The sequence below is a fragment of the Drosophila sechellia genome, chromosome X (genome assembly GCF_004382195.2).
Source record: "Drosophila sechellia strain sech25 chromosome X, ASM438219v1, whole genome shotgun sequence".
In the NCBI taxonomy this organism is placed as follows: domain Eukaryota; kingdom Metazoa; phylum Arthropoda; class Insecta; order Diptera; family Drosophilidae; genus Drosophila; species Drosophila sechellia.
Window position 1 is genome coordinate 15,103,011 of NC_045954.1, and position 25,434 is coordinate 15,128,444.

The 25,434-nt window shown below is 40.7% G+C and overlaps 2 protein-coding genes across 3 annotated transcripts; both read right to left on the bottom strand.

The window, feature by feature from the left end:
* Positions 1-6,360: 6,360 nt before the first annotated feature.
* On the bottom strand, positions 6,361-7,212 carry LOC116802157. 2 transcript variants are annotated; one of them, XM_032725513.1, is made up of 3 exons: positions 6,984-7,212; positions 6,734-6,905; positions 6,361-6,661 (listed from the first exon to the last, which is right to left on the bottom strand). In XM_032725513.1, the coding sequence occupies exons 1-3, from the start codon at positions 7,092-7,094 to the stop codon at positions 6,456-6,458; spliced, it is 489 nt and encodes a 162-aa protein (XP_032581404.1). In that variant the 5' UTR covers positions 7,095-7,212; the 3' UTR covers positions 6,361-6,455. The 2 variants fall into 2 exon arrangements, with proteins under 2 accessions (XP_032581404.1, XP_032581403.1); XM_032725512.1 differs by having other exon boundaries at positions 6,573-6,678; positions 6,744-6,905; positions 6,984-7,210.
* A 5,094-nt stretch (positions 7,213-12,306) lies between these two features.
* On the bottom strand, positions 12,307-13,438 carry LOC6620376. Its single transcript, XM_002044522.2, has 2 exons — positions 12,969-13,438; positions 12,307-12,873 (listed from the first exon to the last, which is right to left on the bottom strand). Exons 1-2 carry the CDS (start codon positions 13,223-13,225, stop codon positions 12,534-12,536), a joined length of 597 nt encoding a protein of 198 aa, XP_002044558.1. The 5' UTR covers positions 13,226-13,438; the 3' UTR covers positions 12,307-12,533.
* Between the last annotated feature and the right edge of the window lie 11,996 nt (positions 13,439-25,434).

Sequence of the window (25,434 nt, forward strand, 5' to 3'; positions counted from 1 at the left end):
TTTTTTGGCTATAACTTGACTAAAAATGGTCACACAGCAAAAAGAATTACCATTTTATACTCCTTATAACCAATACTAACCACCCCTTGCACTTTTAAACAGATTTTGTAAAATTAATTTTTGGCCAAATTTTCGCATTTTTTTTAAAGTTTTCGCATCATCAAAATTTGCGAAAAATTTAAAAATCCCAGAATTCCCAAACTTTAATGAAAACCGATTGGTATTTAAACAACGATCTCAGCGAGGTATGACATTCCTTATTTGGGTAATTATTTTCAATGTTTTGATCAAAATACCGATTATTTTTTTCACAAAAAAACTGGAAAATTATTTCTTGCAAAAACACAATTTTCAATTTGGCTTTTTTGGCTATAACTTGACTAAAAATGGTCACACAGCAAAAAGAATTACCATTTTATACTCCTTATAACCAATACTAACCACCCTTTGCACTTTTAAACAGATTTTGTAAAATTAATTTTTGGCCAAATTTTCGCATTTTTTGTAAGGGGTACCATCATCAAAATTTGCGAAAAATTTAAAAATCCCAGTATTCCCAAACTTGAATGCAAATCGATTGGTATTTAAACAACGATCTCAACGAGGTATGACATTCCTTATTTGGGTAATTATTTTCAATGTTTTGATCAAAATGCCGATTATTTTTTTCACAAAAAAACTGGAAAATTATTTCTTGCAAAAACACAATTTTCAATTTGGCTTTTTTGGCTATAACTTGACTAAAAATGGTCAGACAGCAAAAAGAATTACCATTTTATACTCCTTATAACCAATACTAACCACCCCTTTCACTTTTAAACAGATTTTGTAAAATTAATTTTTGGCCAAATTTTCGCATTTTTTGTAAGGGGTACCATCATCAAAATTTGCGAAAAATTTAAAAATCCCAGTATTCCCAAACTTGAATGCAAATCGATTGGTATTTAAACAACGATCTCAGCGAGGTATGACATTCCCTTTTAGGGTAATTATTTTCAATGTTTTGATCAAAATGCCGATTATTTTTTTCACAAAAAAACTGGAAAATTATTTCTTGCAAAAACACAATTTTCAATTTGGCTTTTTTGGCTATAACTTGACTAAAAATGGTCAGACAGCAAAAAGAATTACCATTTTATACTCCTTATAACCAATACTAACCACCCCTTTCACTTTTAAACAGATTTTGTAAAATTAATTTTTGGCCAAATTTTCGCATTTTTTGTAAGGGGTACCATCATCAAAATTTGCGAAAAATTTAAAAATCCCAGTATTCCCAAACTTGAATGCAAATCGATTGGTATTTAAACAACGATCTCAACGAGGTATGACATTCCTTATTTGGGTAATTATTTTCAATGTTTTGATCAAAATACCGATTATTTTTTTCACAAAAAAACTGGAACACTATTTTTGGCAAAAAACACAATTTTCAATTTGGCTTTTTTGGCTATAACTTGACTAAAAATGGTCACACAGCAAAAAGAATTACCATTTTATACTCCTTATAACCAATACTAACCACTCCTTGCACTTTTAAACAGATTTTGTAAAATTAATTTTTGGCCAAATTTTCGCATTTTTTGTACCATCATCAAAATTTGCGAAAATTTTAAAAATCCTAGAATTCCCAAACTTGAATACAAATCGATTGGTATTTAAACAACGATCTCAACGAGGTATGACATTCCTTATTTGGGTGATAATTTTCAATGTTTTGATCAAAATACCGAATATTTTTTTCACAAAAAAACTGGAAAACTATTTTTGGCAAAAAACACAATTTTCAATTTGGCTTTTTGGCTATAACTTGACTAAAAATGGTCACACAGCAAAAAGAATTACCATTTTATACTCCTTATAACCAATACTAACCACCCCTTGTACTTTTAAACAGATTTTGTAAAATTAATTTTTGGCCAAATTTTCGCATTTTTTGTAAGGGTACCATCATCAAAATTTGCAAAAATTTTAAAAATCCTAGAATTCCCAAACTTGAATACAAATCGATTGGTATTTAAACAACGATCTCAACGAGGTATGACATTCCTTATTTGGGTGATAATTTTCAATGTTTTGATCAAAATACCGAATATTTTTTTCACAAAAAAACTGGAAAACTATTTTTGGCAAAAAACACAATTTTCAATTTGGCTTTTTTGGCTATAACTTGACTAAAAATGGTCACACAGCAAAAAGAATTACCATTTTATACTCCTTATAACCAATACTAACCACCCCTTGTACTTTTAAACAGATTTTGTAAAATTAATTTTTGGCCAAATTTTCGCATTTTTTGTAAGGGGTACCATCATCAAAATTTGCGAAAAATTTAAAAATCCTAGAATTCCAAAACTTGAATACAAATCGATTGGTATTTAAACAACGATCTCAACGAGGTATGACATTCCTTATTTGGGTGATAATTTTCAATGTTTTGATCAAAATACCGAATATTTTTTTCACAAAAAAACTGGAAAGCTATTTTTGGCAAAAAACACAATTTTCAATTTGGCTTTTTTGGCTATAACTTGACTAAAAATGGTCACACAGCAAAAAGAATTACCATTTTATACTCCTTATAACCAATACTAACCACCCCTTGTACTTTTAAACAGATTTTGTAAAATTAATTTTTGGCCAAATTTTCGCATTTTTTGTAAGGGGTACCATCATCAAAATTTGCGAAAATTTTAAAAATCCCAGTATTCCCAAACTTGAATGCAAATCGATTGGTATTTAAACAACGATCTCAGCGAGGTATGACATTCCCTTTCAGGGTAATTATTTTCAATGTTTTGATCAAAATGCCGATTATTTTTTTCACAAAAAAACTGGAAAATTATTTCTTGCAAAAACACAATTTTCAATTTGGCTTTTTTGGCTATAACTTGACTAAAAATGGTCAGACAGCAAAAAGAATTACCATTTTATACTCCTTATAACCAATACTAACCACCCCTTTCACTTTTAAACAGATTTTGTAAAATTAATTTTTGGCCAAATTTTCGCATTTTTTGTAAGGGGTACCATCATCAAAATTTGCGAAAAATTTAAAAATCCCAGTATTCCCAAACTTGAATGCAAATCGATTGGTATTTAAACAACGATCTCAACGAGGTATGACATTCCTTATTTGGGTAATTATTTTCAATGTTTTGATCAAAATACCGATTATTTTTTTCACAAAAAAACTGGAACTATTTTTGGCAAAAAACACAATTTTCAATTTGGCTTTTTTGGCTATAACTTGACTAAAAATGGTCACACAGCAAAAAGAATTACCATTTTATACTCCTTATAACCAATACTAACCACTCCTTGCACTTTTAAACAGATTTTGTAAAATTAATTTTTGGCCAAATTTTCGCATTTTTTGTACCATCATCAAAATTTGCGAAAATTTTAAAAATCCTAGAATTCCCAAACTTGAATACAAATCGATTGGTATTTAAACAACGATCTCAACGAGGTATGACATTCCTTATTTGGGTGATAATTTTCAATGTTTTGATCAAAATACCGAATATTTTTTTCACAAAAAAACTGGAAAACTATTTTTGGCAAAAAACACAATTTTCAATTTGGCTTTTTTGGCTATAACTCTCAGCGAGGTATGACATTCCCTTTCAGGGTAATTATTTTCAATGTTTTGATCAAAATGCCGATTATTTTTTTCACAAAAAAACTGGAAAATTATTTCTTGCAAAAACACAATTTTCAATTTGGCTTTTTTGGCTATAACTTGACTAAAAATGGTCAGACAGCAAAAAGAATTACCATTTTATACTCCTTATAACCAATACTAACCACCCCTTTCACTTTTAAACAGATTTTGTAAAATTAATTTTTGGCCAAATTTTCGCATTTTTTGTAAGGGGTACCATCATCAAAATTTGCGAAAAATTTAAAAATCCCAGTATTCCCAAACTTGAATGCAAATCGATTGGTATTTAAACAACGATCTCAACGAGGTATGACATTCCTTATTTGGGTAATTATTTTCAATGTTTTGATCAAAATACCGATTATTTTTTTCACAAAAAAACTGGAACTATTTTTGGCAAAAAACACAATTTTCAATTTGGCTTTTTTGGCTATAACTTGACTAAAAATGGTCACACAGCAAAAAGAATTACCATTTTATACTCCTTATAACCAATACTAACCACTCCTTGCACTTTTAAACAGATTTTGTAAAATTAATTTTTGGCCAAATTTTCGCATTTTTTGTACCATCATCAAAATTTGCGAAAATTTTAAAAATCCTAGAATTCCCAAACTTGAATACAAATCGATTGGTATTTAAACAACGATCTCAACGAGGTATGACATTCCTTATTTGGGTGATAATTTTCAATGTTTTGATCAAAATACCGAATATTTTTTTCACAAAAAAACTGGAAAACTATTTTTGGCAAAAAACACAATTTTCAATTTGGCTTTTTTGGCTATAACTTGACTAAAAATGGTCACACAGCAAAAAGAATTACCATTTTATACTCCTTATAACCAATACTAACCACCCCTTGTACTTTTAAACAGATTTTGTAAAATTAATTTTTGGCCAAATTTTCGCATTTTTTGTAAGGGTACCATCATCAAAATTTGCAAAAATTTTAAAAATCCTAGAATTCCCAAACTTGAATACAAATCGATTGGTATTTAAACAACGATCTCAACGAGGTATGACATTCCTTATTTGGGTAATTATTTTCAATGTTTTGATCAAAATACCGATTATTTTTTTCACTAAAAAACTGGAAAACTATTTTTGGCAAAAAACACAATTTTCAATTTGGCTTTTTTGGCTATAACTTGACTAAAAATGGTCACACAGCAAAAAGAATTACCATTTTATACTCCTTATAACCAATACTAACCACTCCTTGCACTTTTAAACAGATTTTGTAAAATTAATTTTTGGCCAAATTTTCGCATTTTTTGTAAGGGGTACCATCATCAAAATTTGCGAAAAATTTAAAAATCCTAGAATTCCAAAACTTGAATACAAATCGATTGGTATTTAAACAACGATCTCAACGAGGTATGACATTCCTTATTTGGGTGATAATTTTCAATGTTTTGATCAAAATACCGAATATTTTTTTCACAAAAAAACTGGAAAGCTATTTTTGGCAAAAAACACAATTTTAAATTTGGCTTTTTTGGCTATAACTTGACTAAAAATGGTCACACAGCAAAAAGAATTACCATTTTATACTCCTTATAACCAATACTAACCACCCCTTGTACTTTTAAACAGATTTTGTAAAATTAATTTTTGGCCAAATTTTCGCATTTTTTGTAAGGGGTACCATCATCAAAATTTGCGAAAATTTTAAAAATCCTAGAATTCCCAAACTTGAATACAAATCGATTGGTATTTAAACAACGATCTCAACGAGGTATGACATTCCTTATTTGGGTAATTATTTTCAATGTTTTGATCAAAATACCGATTATTTTTTTCACAAAAAAACTGGAAAACTATTTTTGGCAAAAAACACAATTTTCAATTTGGCTTTTTGGCTATAACTTGACTAAAAATGGTCACACAGAAAAAAGAATTACCATTTTATACTCCTTATAACCAATACTAACCACTCCTTGCACTTTTAAACAGATTTTGTAAAATTAATTTTTGGCCAAATTTTCGCATGTACCATCATCAAAATTTGCGAAAAACTTAAAAATCCCAGAATTCCCAAGCTTGAATACAAATCGATTGGTATTTAAACAACGAACTCAGCGAGGTATGACATTCCTTACTTGGGTAATTATTTTCAATGTTTTGATCAAAATACCGATTATTTTTTTTACAAAAAATTCAATATTTAAAAAAAAAGGCCGCACCGCTAAAAGCACAGTTCTTTAAACCTAATTACCATTACCCTAATTACCCTGTCACTTTTTGACGGACTTTTGCAATATTATATTTATACTTGCAAATTTTAATGCAAATAAATTTTAAAATGTTTTGAAATCATCAGGAAAGTGATACAGATAGTTGCATTGGTTGTTGTTTATTATTATTGTGGTCATAAAAGAGTTAGAAAAACTTCTTCATAGTTTAATCCTATCTTTATTTTCCCTTCTAGTAACATGAAGGGTTTAAATTGTATAATTTTCCTTCTGTACCCAGTTAAGCTTCTCTTTCACCCTATTCAACTTTTACACCCGCCAACAAAAGAGTAACACTTCCTGGGAATGTGTGTCCTTTTCGCCGCATGGCAATTAAAAAGTTGTCGCCTAACGATAAACGCGCGAAATCGAGTTGAATGCTGCAGCAAATTAAATTAAGCTGAAAACTTTTGTCAAATCGACAGACATCCGCGTGAAGAATTGAGAATGTAGGACTAGATGTGTGACTCTTTATTTCCTATATTTTCGAAAGTGCTACATGTGACGAAGAATTTTGAAAGTTATAAAGTCTAACATCGCCATTGCTTTCATTAATTATACAAATAGATGATCAGTTCGTTCAGAATCCCCGGCACCCAAGTGCAACAGCTCAACGAAATCCACAGAATCCGCGCGGGTCGCAGCGTTCTTTTGCCATGTAAGCCATTTATTGCCAAGAAGATCATATCGATGGCCAAGACGATGCCGGAAATCACTATAGCGATACTTATGTAATGCGTCTTGATCTCTTGTAATGCTTTAATCCATAGCATGCTTTGAATGGTAAAAAATTGTTGGGTTCATATTGTAAATGTATATATTTTAAGGCCCTTAATTACCACGGATACCAATGCGTATATCACTTTTGCCCAAGTCCGTAACATTGAAAGGCAATTGTAGAGTTGAAGGCGGTTCGCTTGGCTATCAGTCAAAGCCTTGAAATTTCTTGGCCGCCTCATTATCATCATGGAAAATTCGATAAAATATATAAAATGTTCAATCTGCAAGTTTGGGGTATTGTATTGAGTCCTTCACTTGCTGCCACACCAAAAAGTATTGAAGAGCTTTCATTTACTCACCTTTCCAAGGACATCGATAAGGAAGTGTGTATTGCAACTGGGTGCGGTTAACCCCAGGTAGGTGCGCATAACGTAGTAAAGCATATCACCGACCCAGTCGATGGAACTCATGGCGATATGAGGTTAGTTAGAACGAGTGAATTTACAAAGTTTATAAAAGATCTCGGAGAGAATGTATGTATATGTGTTTCGTGCAAATAGAAACTGACTGATTGAAAAACGAAAATGATTAGGGCATTAAATCATGGCCAACTACTCCCGCTGGCTGTGCAAGAACAGGGACAAAAAGCTGACTCGACTGGCAGGACGAGCAGGGCGAGAAGGACGACGAAGATGATGATGGTCGGCCTCCAGGAGTTCCACTCGCAGCTCCTCCTGTCATTTGTGGCTGCTGGTCTGCTTCATTGGTTTTTGATTGTGTTTGGCTGCCTTATTTATTTATGGCCAATGAGTCCCAGTCCATTGTGGGCCAGCTTCAGCGGAATGGGGGCGCAGTGGTTGCCAAAGCTTTCATAAAATATTATATCTTGTTTTTACTCACCAAGCCGCACAGACACACTGATATGCTGCGCTGGAAAAAAAGCATTGGCGTGTGTATCAAAATAATTGTAGATTATTAAGATAATAATATTAAAAAGTGGGACATTATATGATGGTAGAAATAGATGATTTCCATTTTAGTAAATTAAAGAAAGGCATTCCAGGGATACATACCATATCAATATCATGTTTGTAGCATTTTCCCGCAGTGTATCTATGTATGTGTTTGCGCACATAAGCTCGGTCCAACTCATGAAGAGCCTTCGCTCACAGCAAAGTTAAATTGCAAACAACAAGGAGCACAGGATGAGGAAGTGAACCCGGCGCCAGGAGCAGCAGGAGCAAGAGGAGCTGGAGTTGAGAAAATCGAGCTGGGAATAGGGAGATGTGGCTCAGCCAGGAAAAGCGTTGGAAAACTGGGCGGGCGGTGCTGGCGGGCAAGTCGTGTGGCGAATTTCGCTGGCTTTTTGTATAACTTTTGATTAATAGAGCGACGACGAGGCTGCCAGGCAGCTGTCGTTGGCATAATTGCACCACACACGCACACACACACCATACACCATACACCACTCAGCGCCCCTCCTCAACCATCAACGCTCAACGCTCAACCCTCTCCTGACCCCTGACCTCCAACCCTGCTCCGTTGGCCTGCACATGACAACAACTTCGAGCTCGGAGCTGAAACTTCTTCCGCTAAATTGATTCCGTTGAAAACAAGTGCCCGGACTAGTGTGAGAAAACGGAAACGGAAAAGGGTATGTGAATGGGTTTTAGTTTGGGCTTGGGTTTGCATTGGTTTTCGGCGTGGAGTTTTTGGAGAAACTGCAGGAGGATACTCCGCAGAACTACAGGCGAAACAAGAGCTTGTCGAGATGGCAGACAAATGCACTTATGCAATGCGGCTGAAGACAACATAAAAACAAACAACTTTGGCCATATCTGCTCTATCCGATTTCCATATGCCCGTACCGCTAAGGCGGCATCATCCTTGCACTATATCCTGCCCCCTTGCATATGCCCACCGAAGAGGATGCAGTGGATCCTGCCCATTGTAAGAACACCGAAAACTACAAGCATATCAAAAATTCAGCAAGGTATGGGGCGTGGGCAAAAAGCCAGGCTGTTACACTGTGCTACAAGGAATTGGTCGTTCGCTCCCCTGACAGATGGATTAAGGTCGCTGAAATTGGGGTCGAAAGTTTCGGGAGCCGTGTGTGTGTCTGATAAGGGGTTTCGGGGCCTTATCGCCTTAGCAGCCCATATGATTCATGGCATGGCTGTGCACTACTGCATTTATTTTGCGATTATAAATGCCCTTTACCACAGCCAGTTTTATTTGCTAAGCAAATGCCTTTACATTCGAGGTTTTCAGCAAATACGAAAGTGCAATTTTCTTACAGTTTTGACAGTATTCATGTATTGGAAATGAAAACGTTTGCTTTTATTAGCCAAAAGTATTTGTCATGTAATTACACTGAAACAATCAAATAGGAACTTTCATTTTTGTGACCAAAAATTAGGCTACAAAAATAAATTTTAAATTAAATGTATTACGCGTAAGAAAATAGAAGAGACTTAAATAAATAATTATGGGAATGTTTATCTTTAACTTAACCTTAACATAACTTTCTCGGTGAAGTGCACAGTTGAGATTTGAGCTTGATTTGCTTTACGGCCATTTAATTGCATTTGAGGCAGCACAACCAAAACGATGGCAATATGGACATGCACATGGACATGGATATGGATATGGAGATGGACATGGGCAGGAACATGGCAATCAGCGGCGACGGGGCTTAAATCAAATTTAAAGCTGTGCTGTGTCCTGATAAATTATCCATGCATGCATATTACACGCGGAGGCGCCGGGCTCCTGCCACTGCAACTGCACATGGCATAATGCATGCACACTTAAGGCCTCGAGAGTGCCAGCCAAATGGCATGACAGAGACGGATGCGCAGCCAGATAGCGCGGGCAACGGAGATGGCACCACCAGAACCAGAACCAAAGTCAGAACCATAGCCATAACCATAACCAAAAGCAGCAGGAGCAGGAGCAAGAGCAGGACCAGGACCCTAACCTAAACTCCAAAAACCCTGCCCAACCCGACACATCTCATCTCAACTCAGAAAGCTTAGCAAAATACTTTCATAATAATCTTTATGGCACAACGAGGAAAATAGAAAAAAGCAGTGGGCAAAACTGTTACCAAAAAAAAAATGAGAGCCAAACGGAAAACACACGGCTAAACGAATTGCACAGGAAGAAAATTAAATGCAAGTTATTACCATTTTTAAAAGAAAAGATATTCAGTAAAATTCTGTTTCTAAGAGGAATAACAATAATATAGAATATTAATTCACTATATAATAACATTTAGTTATAATAAATTAAATTAGTATCAAAATATTCAAAAAGTATTAATTTGGTATAGGAAAATATTGCTCGCCAAATTTTCAGCAGCTTAAACGTACCATTTAGCTAAAATATTAAATTCTGGTAATATAATAATATTAATAATAATGTGTACAATTTCTTTCTCTCCTCGAATCCCGCAGAAGGGCAACTAAATGGAAATTGCCAGTGGTGGGGTTTTCGAGGGGGGCTTCCTTAACACAAAAAAAAAAAAAAGAAAAGAGAAAGGTATAGAATGAGAACGGGAGGGGGCGAAGTGCGCTGTACACTGTGATTTGCCTGCATGTTTTTTTGTTGCTATGCGCACTCCATGTAGTTGGTTTTTTATGAAGCCAACGGCGGCGAGCAAATGTATACTACACCCCAATTTCGGGGGACCCCGCACTTTTCATGGGCGTGCGGCGAGAGGGGAGGGGACCAAGCTACCGGGCTGCCGAGCAGCAGGATTTTCAGGTTTGACGTGTTTTTTGTGAGATTAAGTTGCGATAATAAATCGCCTGCTTCCGGGGGAAGTAACAACTTACCCGGCAAATCCCACGGAATAACTCAAATACGACAGTTTGCATTTCTTTTGCATTTTCCCCTTGCTAACTGCTTAAACAAATAATCGGGGAAATGCTCAGAAAATATTTAGGATTTTCATAAATTTTTAAAAACGATTCGTTGTCTAAATGTAGTTGTGAAGCCACTTTAATACATAAATATATTTGCTTAAATAACCATATGTAGCTTTATGTGACCATAAAGAGTTTAAGAGCAAATGGAAATGCATTTTCTAGCTGCTAATTTTACAGTTGCATTTTCCTTTTGCGGATTAGTCATGCGGTTAGATCCGTTCCTTTGATTTTGGTGAAGCAAAATACAATGCATTATACCTTGATTCTTCTTAATATTTTCATGACATTTTCGGCGAAACCCTTTGCGGTACACCGAAAAAAATTATACCATACTAATTCACAAATAACACATTATAGCTATCCGGCATTGATATCTTACTGAAATAAATATAAATATATATGCACATATTATATAAGATTTATTTTGATATTTATATATATATATATATATATATATATATATATGTATACAAATATTTATAATCGGTGCGTCATCATTGGGCCAGTGTAGTGAGAACGAACTCCTTTTTGGCGCTGTCATTTTGTTTGCTTTGCCAAATGCTAAAAGCAAAGTTGGATTATGTAAGGGCAAATATGTACCGGGTGTATGTGTGTGGGTGTGTGTGTGTGGTGTGTGTGTGTGAAAGATAATACAGGCGAACCCGGTGTCCGCTGGAGTGTATATATGCATACGTCGTTGTATGTGTTTTGGCCTGGCCCAAAAGTTGAATGTGCTGCCGTAGCCGTGGCAAGGTGAGTTTTATATGCTATAATTTTTTGTACCCCCCGCCCCCTTCTCGGTGTTTTTTTCTGCGTTCGAGCAGAGCGAAGAAGTGGGCGGGGCTGCTCTGCATGAGCTGGATTTAATAAATTCTAATGTTTGCTTACCTTGCCCGAAAGGCTTTCAACCTGAAGCCACACACACACATCCACACTCACCCACATGGGCACACATAAGGTGGCAGATGGTTCTTGAAAAGAGAATCGGGTTGGTGGAAAGGGGTGGATAACAATGTAAGGAGCTAGCCAGCTGGAACCGGAGCTCGGCGCCATAGCAGATTTTCTTTTATTGCAAATTGCAATTCTGCATTCTCGTCTGGCCCCCCAACCCCCGCTGCCACCACCACCTCCACCAACTGCTGGCCACACGATATAGACATCCAAATGAATGAATATACAGATACAGAGAGTGGGTGGCGGAGTTCCCCTCCCTGGAGGCTAATGTGCAACGGGAGCTCGGCATCTCCATCTCTGCATTTCATAAGCGCAGCAACAGCACAGGAGCACCTCTGCTGTCGGCCACAGTGACAGCCCGCTATGATGGACAAAAAGCAGCCACTGACTCGGCACAAATTGAAAGCATAGAATTACACGCGTGCAGCTTGTGGTAAATGTTACATTTTGCAATTGCCTTTCGGTTGGCTCTACAATTTGACTCGAAGTCTGAGTTGCAACATATGTACATACATAGGTACAGGTGGCTGGCTGGGAAACATTTATTACGTCATTTATTGTCAACCACACAGTGCAATTTTCAGTTGCAATTTACAGTTATTGTTCATCGTGTGGCCCATTTGGAATTTCAATTAATTAACGACAAATATTAGTAACTAAAATCTGTCACTGCAGACGAAGAGAGACTTTTTCTAAAACCTACATTTCATGATCATGTTATAAATACAATTAAATGCGAATATTAACAACAGACATAACAGCAAAATATTTGCCTATTGAAGTTTAAATATGTATTTTAAATATGTATTTACACCTGAACGAAACGCTGCCGCGTTCAATTTCCGAGCAGTCCCTGTGTCAAAATTCACTTGAAGTAGACATCCTTGTTGGTCACATCTGCAGCCGGGGAAACTAGCAAAATGGATTCAAGTCCTATAATTTTTAATTAATAAAGCCGTTTCTCTATCATCGTGTTTTTCTGCGTGGAAACGGACAACGCTTCGTTCGGACAACTGCATCCCGTTAGCGGAACCAGGTCCAAAACTTCCACCACCTGCGGTTGCCACGCGCATTTGGCGGCGGCACAGCGGGTGGCGGCATCACCTGGGGCGGCACCACCGGCAACATTGGCGGCTCCATGTCCGCCAAGTCGTCCACGCGATTCTGTGTGGCCCGCACCACGCAGTGGCGGTACTCCTCCATCGCCGCAAAGCAGTTGCACGACCGCTGGCGGTGCGCCTGGAGGCAGCTCTGCAGCCGGGCGGCCACATCCAAGCACGGTGCCTCCATCGCCAACGGCCCCAGATGGTTCTCCACCTGCTGAATCAGGCGATCGAATTCCGCGTAAATGGCCTCCGTTGGCCTGAAATGAAAAATCGAGATAATTACGAATTTTCACCTCTACTCTTTTACAAATTTTCAAATATTTTTGATGGACTTGCAGCAGGGGCTACTCACATTCGTTGGATATCTGTGGTGACGCTGCGCGATCTTGTGAGGCGTCTGGAAACGTGCATCGGTTGTGGATACGCCTGTTTGGGGATCGGTGGTCCATCCGGTTCCTGCTGCGGCTGCCCCGGCAACGCGTTCTCCGCGTGCTCCGACTTTTCCGTCCCCTTGGTCGTGGAATCCCTCTTTTGCGGTGGGTGTGGTCCTGTTTCTGGTCCTGCGCCGCCCCCCTCGGCGCGCTTTTCGCCGGCCAACTGGGCGCCCATTTGGAGTGTGTGCTCGGATAATCCCAGCTAGATTCGCTCTGTGTGTACTTTTGTGGTTGGGTCTGGGTTAAACCTGTGAACTAGTGTACTTCTGCTGGTGTTTTTAGTTATTTTTCTTTTGTCAAACAGATACAATTTTCATAGCTAGAGATTTTGAGTTGCTAAACTAACCGACGGGGGAAAGTGAAATCACTCTCTGTTTGTTCTGATGAAATTTGTGACTTAGCATTCCTGGGTAAAAGTAAATTGGAAATTGTATGTGTGCCTTCTTAAGTTTTTGGAATAGTGAAAATCTAGGGCTAGCTTGGGATTAGAATACCAATTTAACTTTGTTTATTGGGCATTTAGAAACGAGGGTCCTAAGTATTATGGTACAATTTTATTATACTCTTTGTGAGTTCTGACTACTGATGAATATATTTTATTGCCCCACAACTTGTTCCACTGGCCATTCAATTAAAATTCCATTGCTTCTTTGATCCCATCTCATGCAGCTGTCCAATTTTAAGTATTTTGACCGGGGCATCCGGGGGATTTGTCGTTTAGGTGATGATCCACAATGTACCACCTCTGCCCGAATTGCCACGAATCCACCGGAATTTTAGCTTAATTGCGCATTAGAGGGAAAAGTTTTCCTGTTTCCTGCGAATGGCCACAACGCAACACATTGCGAAAGTTCAGCCAGACAATTTGACGATGGGCCATGGCCACGATGTCCATCAAATGCAGGCATTCTCCGTGCTCTCCCACTGCGGCTCCAGCTTCGCATCCGAATCCGGCTCATCCGGGTGCATCAATGCCCGGATCCGGGACTCTACCAAGACCCCGCCCCCTCCAGACTAATCAAGCCAAGGCAAAAGTAAGGGCCAAAAGCAAAGTCCACCTGGGCTACAGGTGCACGTGAGAAGTGAGGGGGTCGGAAAAACTTCTCCGGCTCGCCGGCTGGGCATAAAAAAGTCAAGAAGTTTGTTGCGGCTGGCATTTCGTTATTGGAATTTTCATTGGCCACAAAAATACTTTTTCGATTAAACTTTAAGGGCGCGTAAAATGCGAAGCCGGCGTCGCCAAATGGTCGGAAAAATGCCAGAGCCGCCGTGCAGGCACCGATGCCAAATCAGAAAATGATTAATTACGGAATGCTTTGTGGGGGTCGGAGTCCATGAACCCGGGAACCCGGGAACCCAGACACCCAGGCTGCCGGGCTCCTGGGATCCGAGGACCGCCAGGATCTACTTGCTGCGCGGCCTGCCAAATGCCAATTAGCGGAAATATTTCACGTGGCCGACGTCGCCGACTAATGGAAATAAATTAGTTTCGCTCCCCCCTTTTTTTCGCCGGCCAAAGGATCCGCATCGAAAATGTTAAATACGCATACTCCAGGGTTCCAGGGTCCTGGGATCCTGGCGTCCTGGGGTCCTGGGGTCCCCGGGTGAAAATGTCATGTCCGAATGGAAATACACACATAGTGCATACAGTCGGGAAAATCAGCGCCGTGGGCAAAATTGGTGGACGGGCACCCCACAGTCCTTCGCTAACTGCGAAATATCCGATGCTGCCACAATTCACTACTGTCCACATGCGAAATGTTTTCGGGCAACAGAACATGCCACTTGGCTATTTTATGAATATTTCATATTTATGAATATACTACTTTTTCATTCGTTCAATAATAGAATCTTAGAGTCCGGATTCCGGAATACTCAAAGAATCAATTTTTAAGCTCCATTTTAAAATCATACTTATTTTATACTTATTTTAACACAATTTCTTGTATATAAATTACTAAAAATCTTAATCGATTGGTATTTACAAGACGTTTAAGAGTTGAACAACCTGCATTTTATATTTCTGCATAAATCCTGCGAAAGTAGTGCCAAAAATGCTGTTGTAATTCGTGGCCTACTTAAAAATAATCAACAACAATTGCAGATATTTTTAAGGCAGGACCTCGCTGTTTTCATCGGTTTATTTTCTTTTTTTTGGCATAATCCATGGTTGGCAACACTGTCTGCAGTGAGTTGAAAGGTTCATTAGTTTCCAGCTGCAGCATTCAGCAATGTACAAGTCCAGAGTGCGTGGCCCCCAGGGGCCTCAATTCAAAACCGATGTTCCCGCGGTCCAGTTGATATGAACTCGCTGGCATTATATTCCGGTTCAGTTTTTGAATAGCTTGCAGCGCGCTTTTAATTGCCACGCCCACCGACATATTTGGCCCGGTCCATGATCGGGGCTGGAAAATACTCGTACACAGGGATTACAATCAGCATGAAAATCAAGCGTCAAAAAGTTTTTACCACCACGTAATCCGCAGCAGTTTTTCATCTTCAGCGGCGGCATGCGAGTGCATGTGCCACGCCCATGCCCACAACGCACGCCGCCCCCCTTGGCCTTGGCAGTGCCAGATGCGCTGGAGGAGCAGGAGTCGGAACAGAAGCTACAGCCGGAGCCATGGCATCCGCATCAGCATCAGCATTAGCCGAGCACGTTCAACTTTCCAGTGGCACGCGAAACCGCACAAAATGTCGCCCCCCACTTGCGAACCTCTTACTTCATCACACCCACTCGCACTCGCGGGGTAAGCACACCCTCACGCCCTTCGCCCCACCCACCCTTTAGCCCAGTCATGCTCTGCGAATTTTTCGCACATTCCTACCCCTTTCTTTTCCATCTGATACCTTAGGGTGTGCTGGGGCATGTGCAGCCATATCTACTCCATCTGATCTTGGGATCCAGAGAAGCTGTGATCAAAACTTTTGGGATGCTAACTCCTTTGACTTTTGGAAACAGATTGGGAATTGGTCTGTGGCGAAATAGAAAGGTACGAACTCGATATCCATTCATTATCGAGCACAACACAACACTCGGTATTTGAACATATACCATTGCATAGTTGTTTTATATAATTATTTGAAAATGCATGTTTCTATTATATAGTAGGTATGTATAATTATATATATAGTTCCCTTTCAACTCCAGTGCATTTAGTTACCATTGTCATTTCGTGCTATCTGCACGACGGTTTTTTGCTGTAATATCTATTTCAAAATCAAATGAAGCCATTCCATAGTTTTATGGCAGATCGTAAACAAAAAAGGAATCGCAGTGCTGGGTATTTTATGTGTGGCAAACTCTTTTACGGTTCCCACCATTATTTTTTCCAGATTTCGTTTTTTTTTACTGAGGTGGCTGTTGGTGGGTGCACACCATGGCTTCACTCGCTATATTTTTCAGCATATAAATTTTCGTTCAAGTTGAAAAGTTTCGCATACTCCTGTCACGTAACGCGCAGTGGGGTTCGGCGGTCCTGAGGGGGGAAAGGACACGGAGCGGTGGTGCTGGGTGGTGTTCGGTGGGCGGATTGTGTGGATAGCGGGGCTGTCAGCGGCGTGGGTCGCGTGCTGAGCTGAGGTCATGCCATGGAGTCCGGAGTCCGAGTCGCTAATTTATGGCCTGACATTAGAATGCAATCATATTCACTTAAAAAAGTGCATAACTTTTGGCTCCTGCCGTTTGCCCGACTTACGGTTGTCATCGCTGTTGTGCCGGCTACACCAACATTCGCCATTACTGCCACCATTTTTCCCCGCTGCACTTTGCGTTGCAAATAACTTTTATTGCACTTGAGCTTAATTGCTGTACAAATTGCTGCTAATCGCGCGTGTGTTGCGTGCGCGGCGAGTCAAAGGTTGCCGTCGAGGCAAGGGCTTGCATTTCCGTTGCGCCATCTAACGTGCAGCGTTGCCACCTGGTCAAGAGCGTGATGCGGGACTGTACCAAAAAGCTACTTTTGTGATTGATGGAACTGTGTAATAATAATAGAACTAGAATGTTGATAATTGATGGTTTAACCGATTTGGTTAATTATATATATAGCTGCAGCCATTCGTAAACCCAAACGTTTTTATCAGCGGTCAGCGATGTATCACTTCGCTTTATTTCCATATAGCCAACCTAACAGGGCAATGAAAAAAATCAGCAGAAAAAAAAACGAATAAAAGGGGGAGAGTCAAATAAATAAATCTCATCATAAGCATGCATATGCAAATGAATAAAATCTAAGCCCAAAAGTGTAAGCCGTCGGCAGCGGCGCCACTGACCCGTAACATGTGTCGCCCGTCCCAAAGGACACGCCCACTTGCCCACATCCTTCCAACCCATCTGGATGGGATGTGTGTTGAGTTGGTTGCTGGATGGCTGGGTTGGTGGGTTGGTGGGTTGGTGGGTTGGTGGCCTGTCCTGGTGTAACATAAGCCGCAAAAAGATTTTCGACAACGGGCGCCGGGCAAAATGTGAAAACCAAAGAATTATTGCCTTGTCGCCTGTCCCTGACCTGACCCTCTACCGCTCCACATATCCGCATCTCCGCATGGCCGGTTTGGCATAATCTTTGTGCCAACGCCAGCCGCCGACGTCGGCGTCAACGTATCCCCAGGCTGCCAGTTTACAATTTTAGCAGCCGACACCGAGTGATGGCAACTTGGATATTTCCAAGCCAACCGAACGAATTTAATTTACGAAATATGCGCCACTTTTAAGCATTAAGATATGCTATTTATATTCTTAGATATATGAGCAATATTTTGTTTCTACATTCATATAAATTGTTTAATTAAATATCTGAGTTAATTGCGATCAAATGATTATAATGATTTTTGATATACATAAATGTTACTGCAAGCGTAATTGGGTGAACAAAATATGTAGTTGTAGTGATTAAATGAATTATGTAAAGGTTCTAAACTGAAACTTCGAAGGTTTCTGGCTTTCAAGTGGTGTATATTAAATTATGCTCCGCCCAGACTGTTTCCGTCCCCTTCCTTGGCTTTCCCCGCTCTTTTCTCATTATTGTTTGCTGTTGATGATGTTGTTCTTCCTTTCATATGTGTGAGAGTGTGTGTGGGTGTGCTTTTCAGTGTGTGCAAGTATGAGTGTGTGGGCGTGTGTGTGAGGTGTTTGGTTAAGCACATAATTAATACGAAATTTGATTGCCTCTGCCGCGTTGGGACCGGAAGTAGACGAAGAAGAGCCAGCAGCACCGGATGCGGGTAAACTCTATCCCGCTCTCTCCTTTTTGCCCTATTTGTGCATGTTTGTGTGTGTGGCAGGGACAGACGGCGATATAAGTGTATAAGTGAAAGTCAAATTAAAGTAAACTCCACTTGGCAACCACCCACCCGACCAGCCGCCCACCGCTGCGGTTTGCCGCTTAAACGCTTGTGGTTTAATTAATCGACTCATAGCTGCATATACCGCACGCCCCTGCCACGCCCTTTTTAAGTGACTTCCTGTCACTGCGGTTTTCGCAAAAAAAAATGCAAAAACAACTAAAAAAGAAGTACGGCGGAACCCTCAGCCCGTCCGTTTTGCGTCTGACTGTTGACGCTTTTTAATAACTTGGCCAAGGCCTCTTCTTCATTCGTCTGAAACGGGGCTGATAAAAAACTTTAACTTTGCGCCGAGCTCGCTGGCTGCTTATGGCCAAAAATAAATCAAGCACCAAACTACTTTGGCCCGGAATGATTAATTAACTGCATTTTGTGCTCGACCACGTCCGATGGCCCCGACCAATTCACATCGCAGCCCCCGTAGCCCCAGCCCTTAACCAAAGTGGAGCTTCGCTATATGAAACATACTACAGTGGAATTTTGTTGTTTGCAAGCCAGAATGGTTAGATTTTAGTTGGGGCTATAAGAATATTCCTGATTTCAATTCACGTGGGCGTTTAAAGTAGCTTGCTGTATTTGAGAGTTGCTCACTGGCGAGGCCTCACTGTGCCTCACAACTACACACAGAACTGCCAATGGTCTGTGGGCGCCACTTCAGACGCTCAAGTTAAGATATTATTAATGTGCTTGTTAGCATTGGCTGCTGTAACTGCTCCGCTGTCCGAGTGGCATGAATTATGTGCTCTTTTTGCGCCCGCTGCCATCACAATTAACCGTAAGTGATGAGGCGGAGCACCAGTTGGGGTCGAAGGTCCTCCGGACATGATTCCCTTCACTTTGGCCAAGAAATAATGCCATTTCGTAGTAGTAATAATCTTGCATTGTTCAAGTGCCCGGCTGTCAGTTGACTTTGAAATGAGTCCGGACTTTGGCAAACAATTGATGGAAGGGCTTTTCCGATGTCGATGTTAGATCTGTAATTCCAACCCTTCAACCGGCAATTATCGCATTGTTATCCTACGGTAGATTAAATGCATTTAAGTAGATAGGCCTGCTCTCGGCTGCACTGTGAGAAAAACACTCTTCTTTACCTAGGAAAATCAGCATAAGTACTAGTACAGCCATATCACAAATGAGCGTCTGTAAGCCAAACGAACAAGTGTATTAAAGAATTTAATCCGATGCCAATTTAAGTCGTAAGCCAAGTCAATTTAAAACGAACGACGCAAAAATTGTATCATATCATTATATGTTCCCCGGCTCATCCTTGTTCACTTTTTTCGCTGCCATTTTTCCATAGATTAATCAGACCGACAATTGAATATTTCGGCCCGAACAAAATGCTCGATAGTTGGCCATTGTTCTGAGAAATCCAATTAGTGCCGGCGGCCAAGGATGCCCGGAGATATATCCGACTATCTATATGTATGTGTATGTACTCCCATCCCCCACTACCGCCCCGCGGGATAATAAGCAGTTTAAGTTGCCGCAGTCCGGCTCCTAGCTGCGGAGTCCTTAGTCCTTAGTTCGTATGCCGGATATAAGAAATGTGGGTGGGAAAACTTGTTAACGCCAAAATCGAAGCTGGAAAAGCTGGAAAAACCGAGAGAAGAAGCGACTGAGCAGCGAGCATTATACAGATTGAATTGAGACGTTGGGCGATGGAGATTTCCCCCAGGTCTCCAGGAGCATACGCCAGACAAGAGGAAAGCTCTAGTTCCATCTCGCATAGTGGAGCTGGAAGGTGGGAAATGGCAGATGGGAGTTGGTTCTGCCATTGTGTAAGCCAAAAATGGCAGCTCTCGATATGATAATGATACAATTTCGATGAAGCTTAACAGGGATTAGGCAACGGGATGCTACTACGATGATGGCAACTAATTGGCCATGGGCTCGTTCATCTGGCTCCCGTATCCCGTATCCCGTTCACCATCCACCACCATCCACCACCATCCACCATCGAGCCTCTCCACCAAGCGAGTGGCAATCAACCATAATGCCAGTCCGTTGCAAGTGACAATTTATTAATAAACAGCAGAAACATGAACGAGGACGACGAAGGACTGAGGACTAAGGAAGCAGGGAGGGGCCGACTGTCAATTACCAGTCGGGGCTATAAATTGCATGTCAGTTGCTCAGAGCCCAACTTCCATAGCATCCCATCCCAACCCGTTCCCCTACCAATTGCTTACCGAATCGAAGGGAGTGCGCTGCGTTTAATGGGCCCGATAAATTCCACAGGCTGTCAGGGGGCCAAGGGTATATGGATGTGGGATTGGGATTGGGATGTGGACGAGGACATGAACATGGACATGGAGATGAAGATGGAGGTGGAGATGGCCCAGAACCAAGCTGAATCTCAGCGCAGAAAGGATGGTCACAACCTAGCAGCTAAACTAAAGATCCAATGACCTGACAACAATCTATGCGCTTAACAAATTATTCTTATTAATATGCTTTAACTTTATTAGGGCCACTGAGCGTTAATTTTGAAAAGACAATATATATATAAATATATAAACGAATAACGAATTATGTGTGTTTATTGTGCTTAGACCGCATACTCGTAGAATAAACCAACAGCTTAGCTTAGCCATGGCAATTGTGGAAGTAGTCATTCAATTTGCGGAAATTGACTGACGCTGAGCTGAGACCAGTGTTACCAGGCCACTCAATGCTAGAGCCAGCGTGGCCAGCTGTGGCTACAAACGCAATCAGAGCACAAGCGCCAAATGCGAAATCAAATTAAGCAAAGTGCGCAAACATTGATAAGGCAGCCGGGCAGATTGAGGACTTGGATCCTTGTGGCCTCCAACGGCAGCCGCATTCCGATCCGACTGCAGACGGCCAACTTGCAGGACGAAGAAAAGCCAGGACTAGGTGGGAGCATCGGGGGGCGTGGCTGGATGGCGTCGGCGTGGGGAGCAGTGCCAGAACCGCAACCGACAAAGGGAAAGTGGCGAGGCGAACGGGTTCTTTGGGTTGTCAACTGTAAAGTAGGGTAGATTACATTGCTTTGAATGATGCCACCAGCCAAGGAGCGAAGATTCCGGAAAATGCCAACCGGAATGAGGCGAAGAGCGCGGACATGACTCGACCATGGTGATGCCCATTACATAAACAGTTCACTCACTCGAAGTCATATGATATAAATTACAAATACAATCCCATTACTTTCTCGAATGTTTCTGAAAATCGGGGTCTTTCCAATTTTCTTAAATATTCATCGAAAATCAGATATACCCCTTGGAAATTTCAAATAGGTGCTGGTCGTGGCGCCAGTCCAAGGAAAACCAACAGAAAAAGGAAACAGTTGAATGGGAAGACTGCACGGTGAGTGGGTGGGGAAAGGGGCGAAAGAATGGCAAGACATCGTCCTTTTCATAGACAAAACCAAAGGACAACGCACAACTAGCTGCTAAAAAAAGAAAAAACAAATTTGTGCCTGAATTCTCACAATCGAATTCCCAAATACTCTTGCCAGCAAAAATTAAATCATATCGAATGCGACTTATGCTTAACACAAAAAAACATTGTATTTATTGTCTATACAGAAAAACATTAAAAACCATTAAATATACAGTTTAAAATAAATATAGTTAAGTAAAACACAGTTCAGTAAATTAAGTAAATTTTATGTAATTTAAATTTATTTCTAAAGTGTTAAGCGATATCTGTGATGGTTTTCAATTGTCATTTATCCAGATATAGGCATATTTATTTTCGAAACTCTAGAATTAAATTGCCTGGTAAATATTTTTAACTCTTGCTTATAATTAACTAATTTTCCACATTTTGAGAGCATTGGAAAATGGAATAGCCGTTGAACAGGATACGTTTCGGTGGGATTCTCCGGAGTCTGCTGCGGACCCGGACTTGCACTGGCCCAGTAACTCGAGTAATTGGTAGCACAACCGCCCCGCCCCCTCACCCCCTCCCTTCCGATCCACCCTTCTCAGCACCCCCCCCCCCCCCCCCCCTGGGCAACCGCCTTGCCACACCCCACACCCACACCCCTGACAGCTCGTCGTCATTGCCATTGCTCATCTTCAGCGCTGTGTGGCCCGCAAATGTGTCTTTGTCAGTGCGTCAGTGGAGCGTGCCGCGTTGCAGTGCCAGGAGGTCACCGGCATGAGCAGGTCACCACCCCCCGGAATCCACCAAGCCCGGGCCAGAAGTCACCATCACCATCACTATAGCCAGCACAATCACCATCACCGCATCTGTGTGGGTGGAACGCAAATGCTTTGGCATATCAAAAGTGAAACTTTGACATATAATTTCTCGCATGGATTTTCACTTTGACGGCATAAACGACGACAATGGCACATGCCTTTTGCTGAACCCCATGGCGAAATGGAAAAGGAGACAGGCGGATTCGGCGTCGCATTCTGATACGTATCCGAATCCAGATCCGGATCCGATCCGAATCCGGCCTAAAAACTTACGCCCCAAAACCTCCCAGCTCGGTGTGAGCGAAGATGTCGTAAGATTTTGCTGACAAAACGCCTCGGGGGCGATACCATCATCGACATCATCAATTCAAACGGTGGATGGCATTTGAATTGATGGGCAGCCAGCCAGGTGGCAATCTGTGCAGCAGGATGTGGCATTGATATGGATAAGTGGGCCACCATTTCATTGCCCCCATGCACTTGTGTTGCACTTGCTTGGTATTATGGGGATATTATGTTTTACAATTTTTAAATTATTTTTAATGCAAATGCTGGCGTATTGTTGTAACAAATACAGTCATTAACTTGTGGTAATCACATTTGTAGGGCGTGTTCGTGCGCATACTTTCAAAGGCACTCACGTGATAAATTAATGATTCTTATCTTTTAAAATTAATTTTGCTCCATGTGGTTTTTTTTTTTGGGCCCTATCACTATTTGCTGTCAAAGTTCCTCCGTGCCCTCAGGCGAAATCTCTGGTGGTTCCACAAGCCCTTCCATCTCCTTATAAAAATCGCTCTTTATATCCTTTTTCTCAGTCTCTACCCCAATCCTCTCAGTTTTCTCAGTCTGTTGCTTAATTACCTCCTCAGTCCTTTGTTTAGTGCTTCTCGTGGTCATTTCCGTTTCGTCCTCTTCAGAAGACGGGAATTCAAGGCTGAACGTTGGCTCCTCGTCACTCCAGTCGGGATTCATTTAGATCATTTAGATCCCCTTTAGAGATTTATTGGCTCACCTTTTTAACAAAAATGACGTGCGACACCGAGATGTTGTCTGTACAACTACCCGAAATCTCCTGATTTGGCTGATTATTCCTTTCGAAGCTCAAAAACATGCGATTGGAAAACCGCTTGATATATTTTTATACTATCGCTTAATTGGTCTGGGCTAACTTTAGTGTTGTCAAACGGTAAGTATTGTTGGGTTGGGGTTGTTAAACTATAAGTATTGTTGGGTTGTGGCTAACTGTAGTGCTGCTAAATGATAGGTATTGGAGGTTGTGCTTGTGATGCAACACTAATTAAAACACTAATTGTAACTTTTTTTCTCTATACTTGGGTTTAAATACTAAATAGAGCTGACTCTTATCCGATATCACTAAAACACCAATATCTTGTAACCAATTCTCTTTTTCCTTCGTTACTTTCTCCATCTGCCTTCATTCTTTCTACTTCTCCCTTTGTTTTCGATTGTCTGTCTGAATGAGTTCTTTGGTTTTGTATGGAAATTTAGAAATTATGTTTTCTTGTCTTTTAATTAATAATCTCAAGGGTGTGTTGGCCTGTCCTGGCCATGGCTTATGTCTGAAGAAGACGGAGTTTTGTTGGATTTGCGAGGGCTTCACATCGGTTGGGGGAATGTGAATGCCGAGCAACGGGGCGTATGAGTAACATGTGAAAGCAATATATGTTGTCCTGGGCGTCGACTCAGCAGGCAGCAGGCAGCAGGCTGGCAGCTGGTGTAACTCAAATTGTGGATGGTGTTGATGCCCCCCCCCCAGCCGCTTTTCGCCACCACTTTTCCACCGCCGTTCTCGCTTTTCCGGAGTAACTTTTATGGCCTGTGTGCGGATGTATGTTGGTGTCTGTGTATTTGTGTGTCAGTGTGGCTTGACAATGTGATTTACATTTAATTAAAATCGTATTTACTCGTTAGATAAACAAACACAGGACTCGGGCGGGGCACCCTCTGTACCGCTCTGTCGCATCATTAGGCACTCGGAGCACTGGAATTGCCAAGTGGCATTGGGAAATGGCGCCGGAAAATGGGAAATCCTCGGCAGAGAGTGGGCGGTGCTTGGGAAATTCGGCTGCAAGCCAAGTCTCAGGTGTTGGCCTGTCACTTGGATGTCAGCCTTGCGTTGACGTTGACAGGGCGACATGTCAAAAATAACTCGGTGCCATCGATCGCCGAAGGCGGACCAAAAATAAACCACTCTATCTTATGGCCAAAAACGAAATAAGACAGGGGGGAAATGGAAAGTCTGAAGAGGCCGTAACACAAAGCCCAAATATTGCCCATAAGGGAACGTTAGAGTTATAGAAACATATTTATAGATCACAAATTTAAACTTATTTTTCATTACAGTAGCGAATATAAAATTATTTTTATGCCAAACCATGTATCATCTGCATAACTTAAGCCACTTCTAAGGTTTCCTAGAAGCTCTATAAATATTCTTGCGGCTTTCCCACATTTATTGCTAACATAGCTACTCTTTCATTCGTTTATCGCAAATTGCAATTGTAAAAACATATAGTTAGTTGAAAGCAATTGTTTTTGCTGGCCATTCGAGACCAAACAAAATTGTCAATCGATGCTGACTTGGACATTAATTGCAGGAAGTGCTCTGTGCAGCTTTAGCCTTTTAAATAAACCTCCAATCATGTTGCATTCAACAGCATAAGTTCTCCTTCTTCTACCAACACACCATGACCACTCCAAGCCCCACCCTCATCATCCCCATTCATTGCCCATTCTTTTCCGCCTCTTGTTTTGACTTGATGACCAAGTTAAACAAACACACGCCACACAAACATGACCCGGCGCTCCGGCAATCGGAATGGGACTCAAAATGGAATTGGGACTC

Bases quoted from the DNA above. Each gene is read 5' to 3' on its own strand.
- LOC6620376 (XM_002044522.2), bottom strand. From the start codon at position 13,225: ATGGGCGCCCAGTTGGCCGGCGAAAAGCGCGCCGAGGGGGGCGGCGCA. The intron at 12,874-12,968 runs GTGAGTAGCCCC...TTTTCATTTCAG, and splicing joins ACCACAGATATCCAACGAAT to GCCAACGGAGGCCATTTACG.
- LOC116802157 (XM_032725513.1), bottom strand. From the start codon at position 7,094: ATGAGTTCCATCGACTGGGTCGGTGATATGCTTTACTACGTTATGCGC. The intron at 6,906-6,983 runs GTGAGTAAATGA...CCAAACTTGCAG, and splicing joins TTATCGATGTCCTTGGAAAG to ATTGAACATTTTATATATTT. The intron at 6,662-6,733 runs GCCTTAAAATAT...TATGGATTAAAG, and splicing joins GGTATCCGTGGTAATTAAGG to CATTACAAGAGATCAAGACG.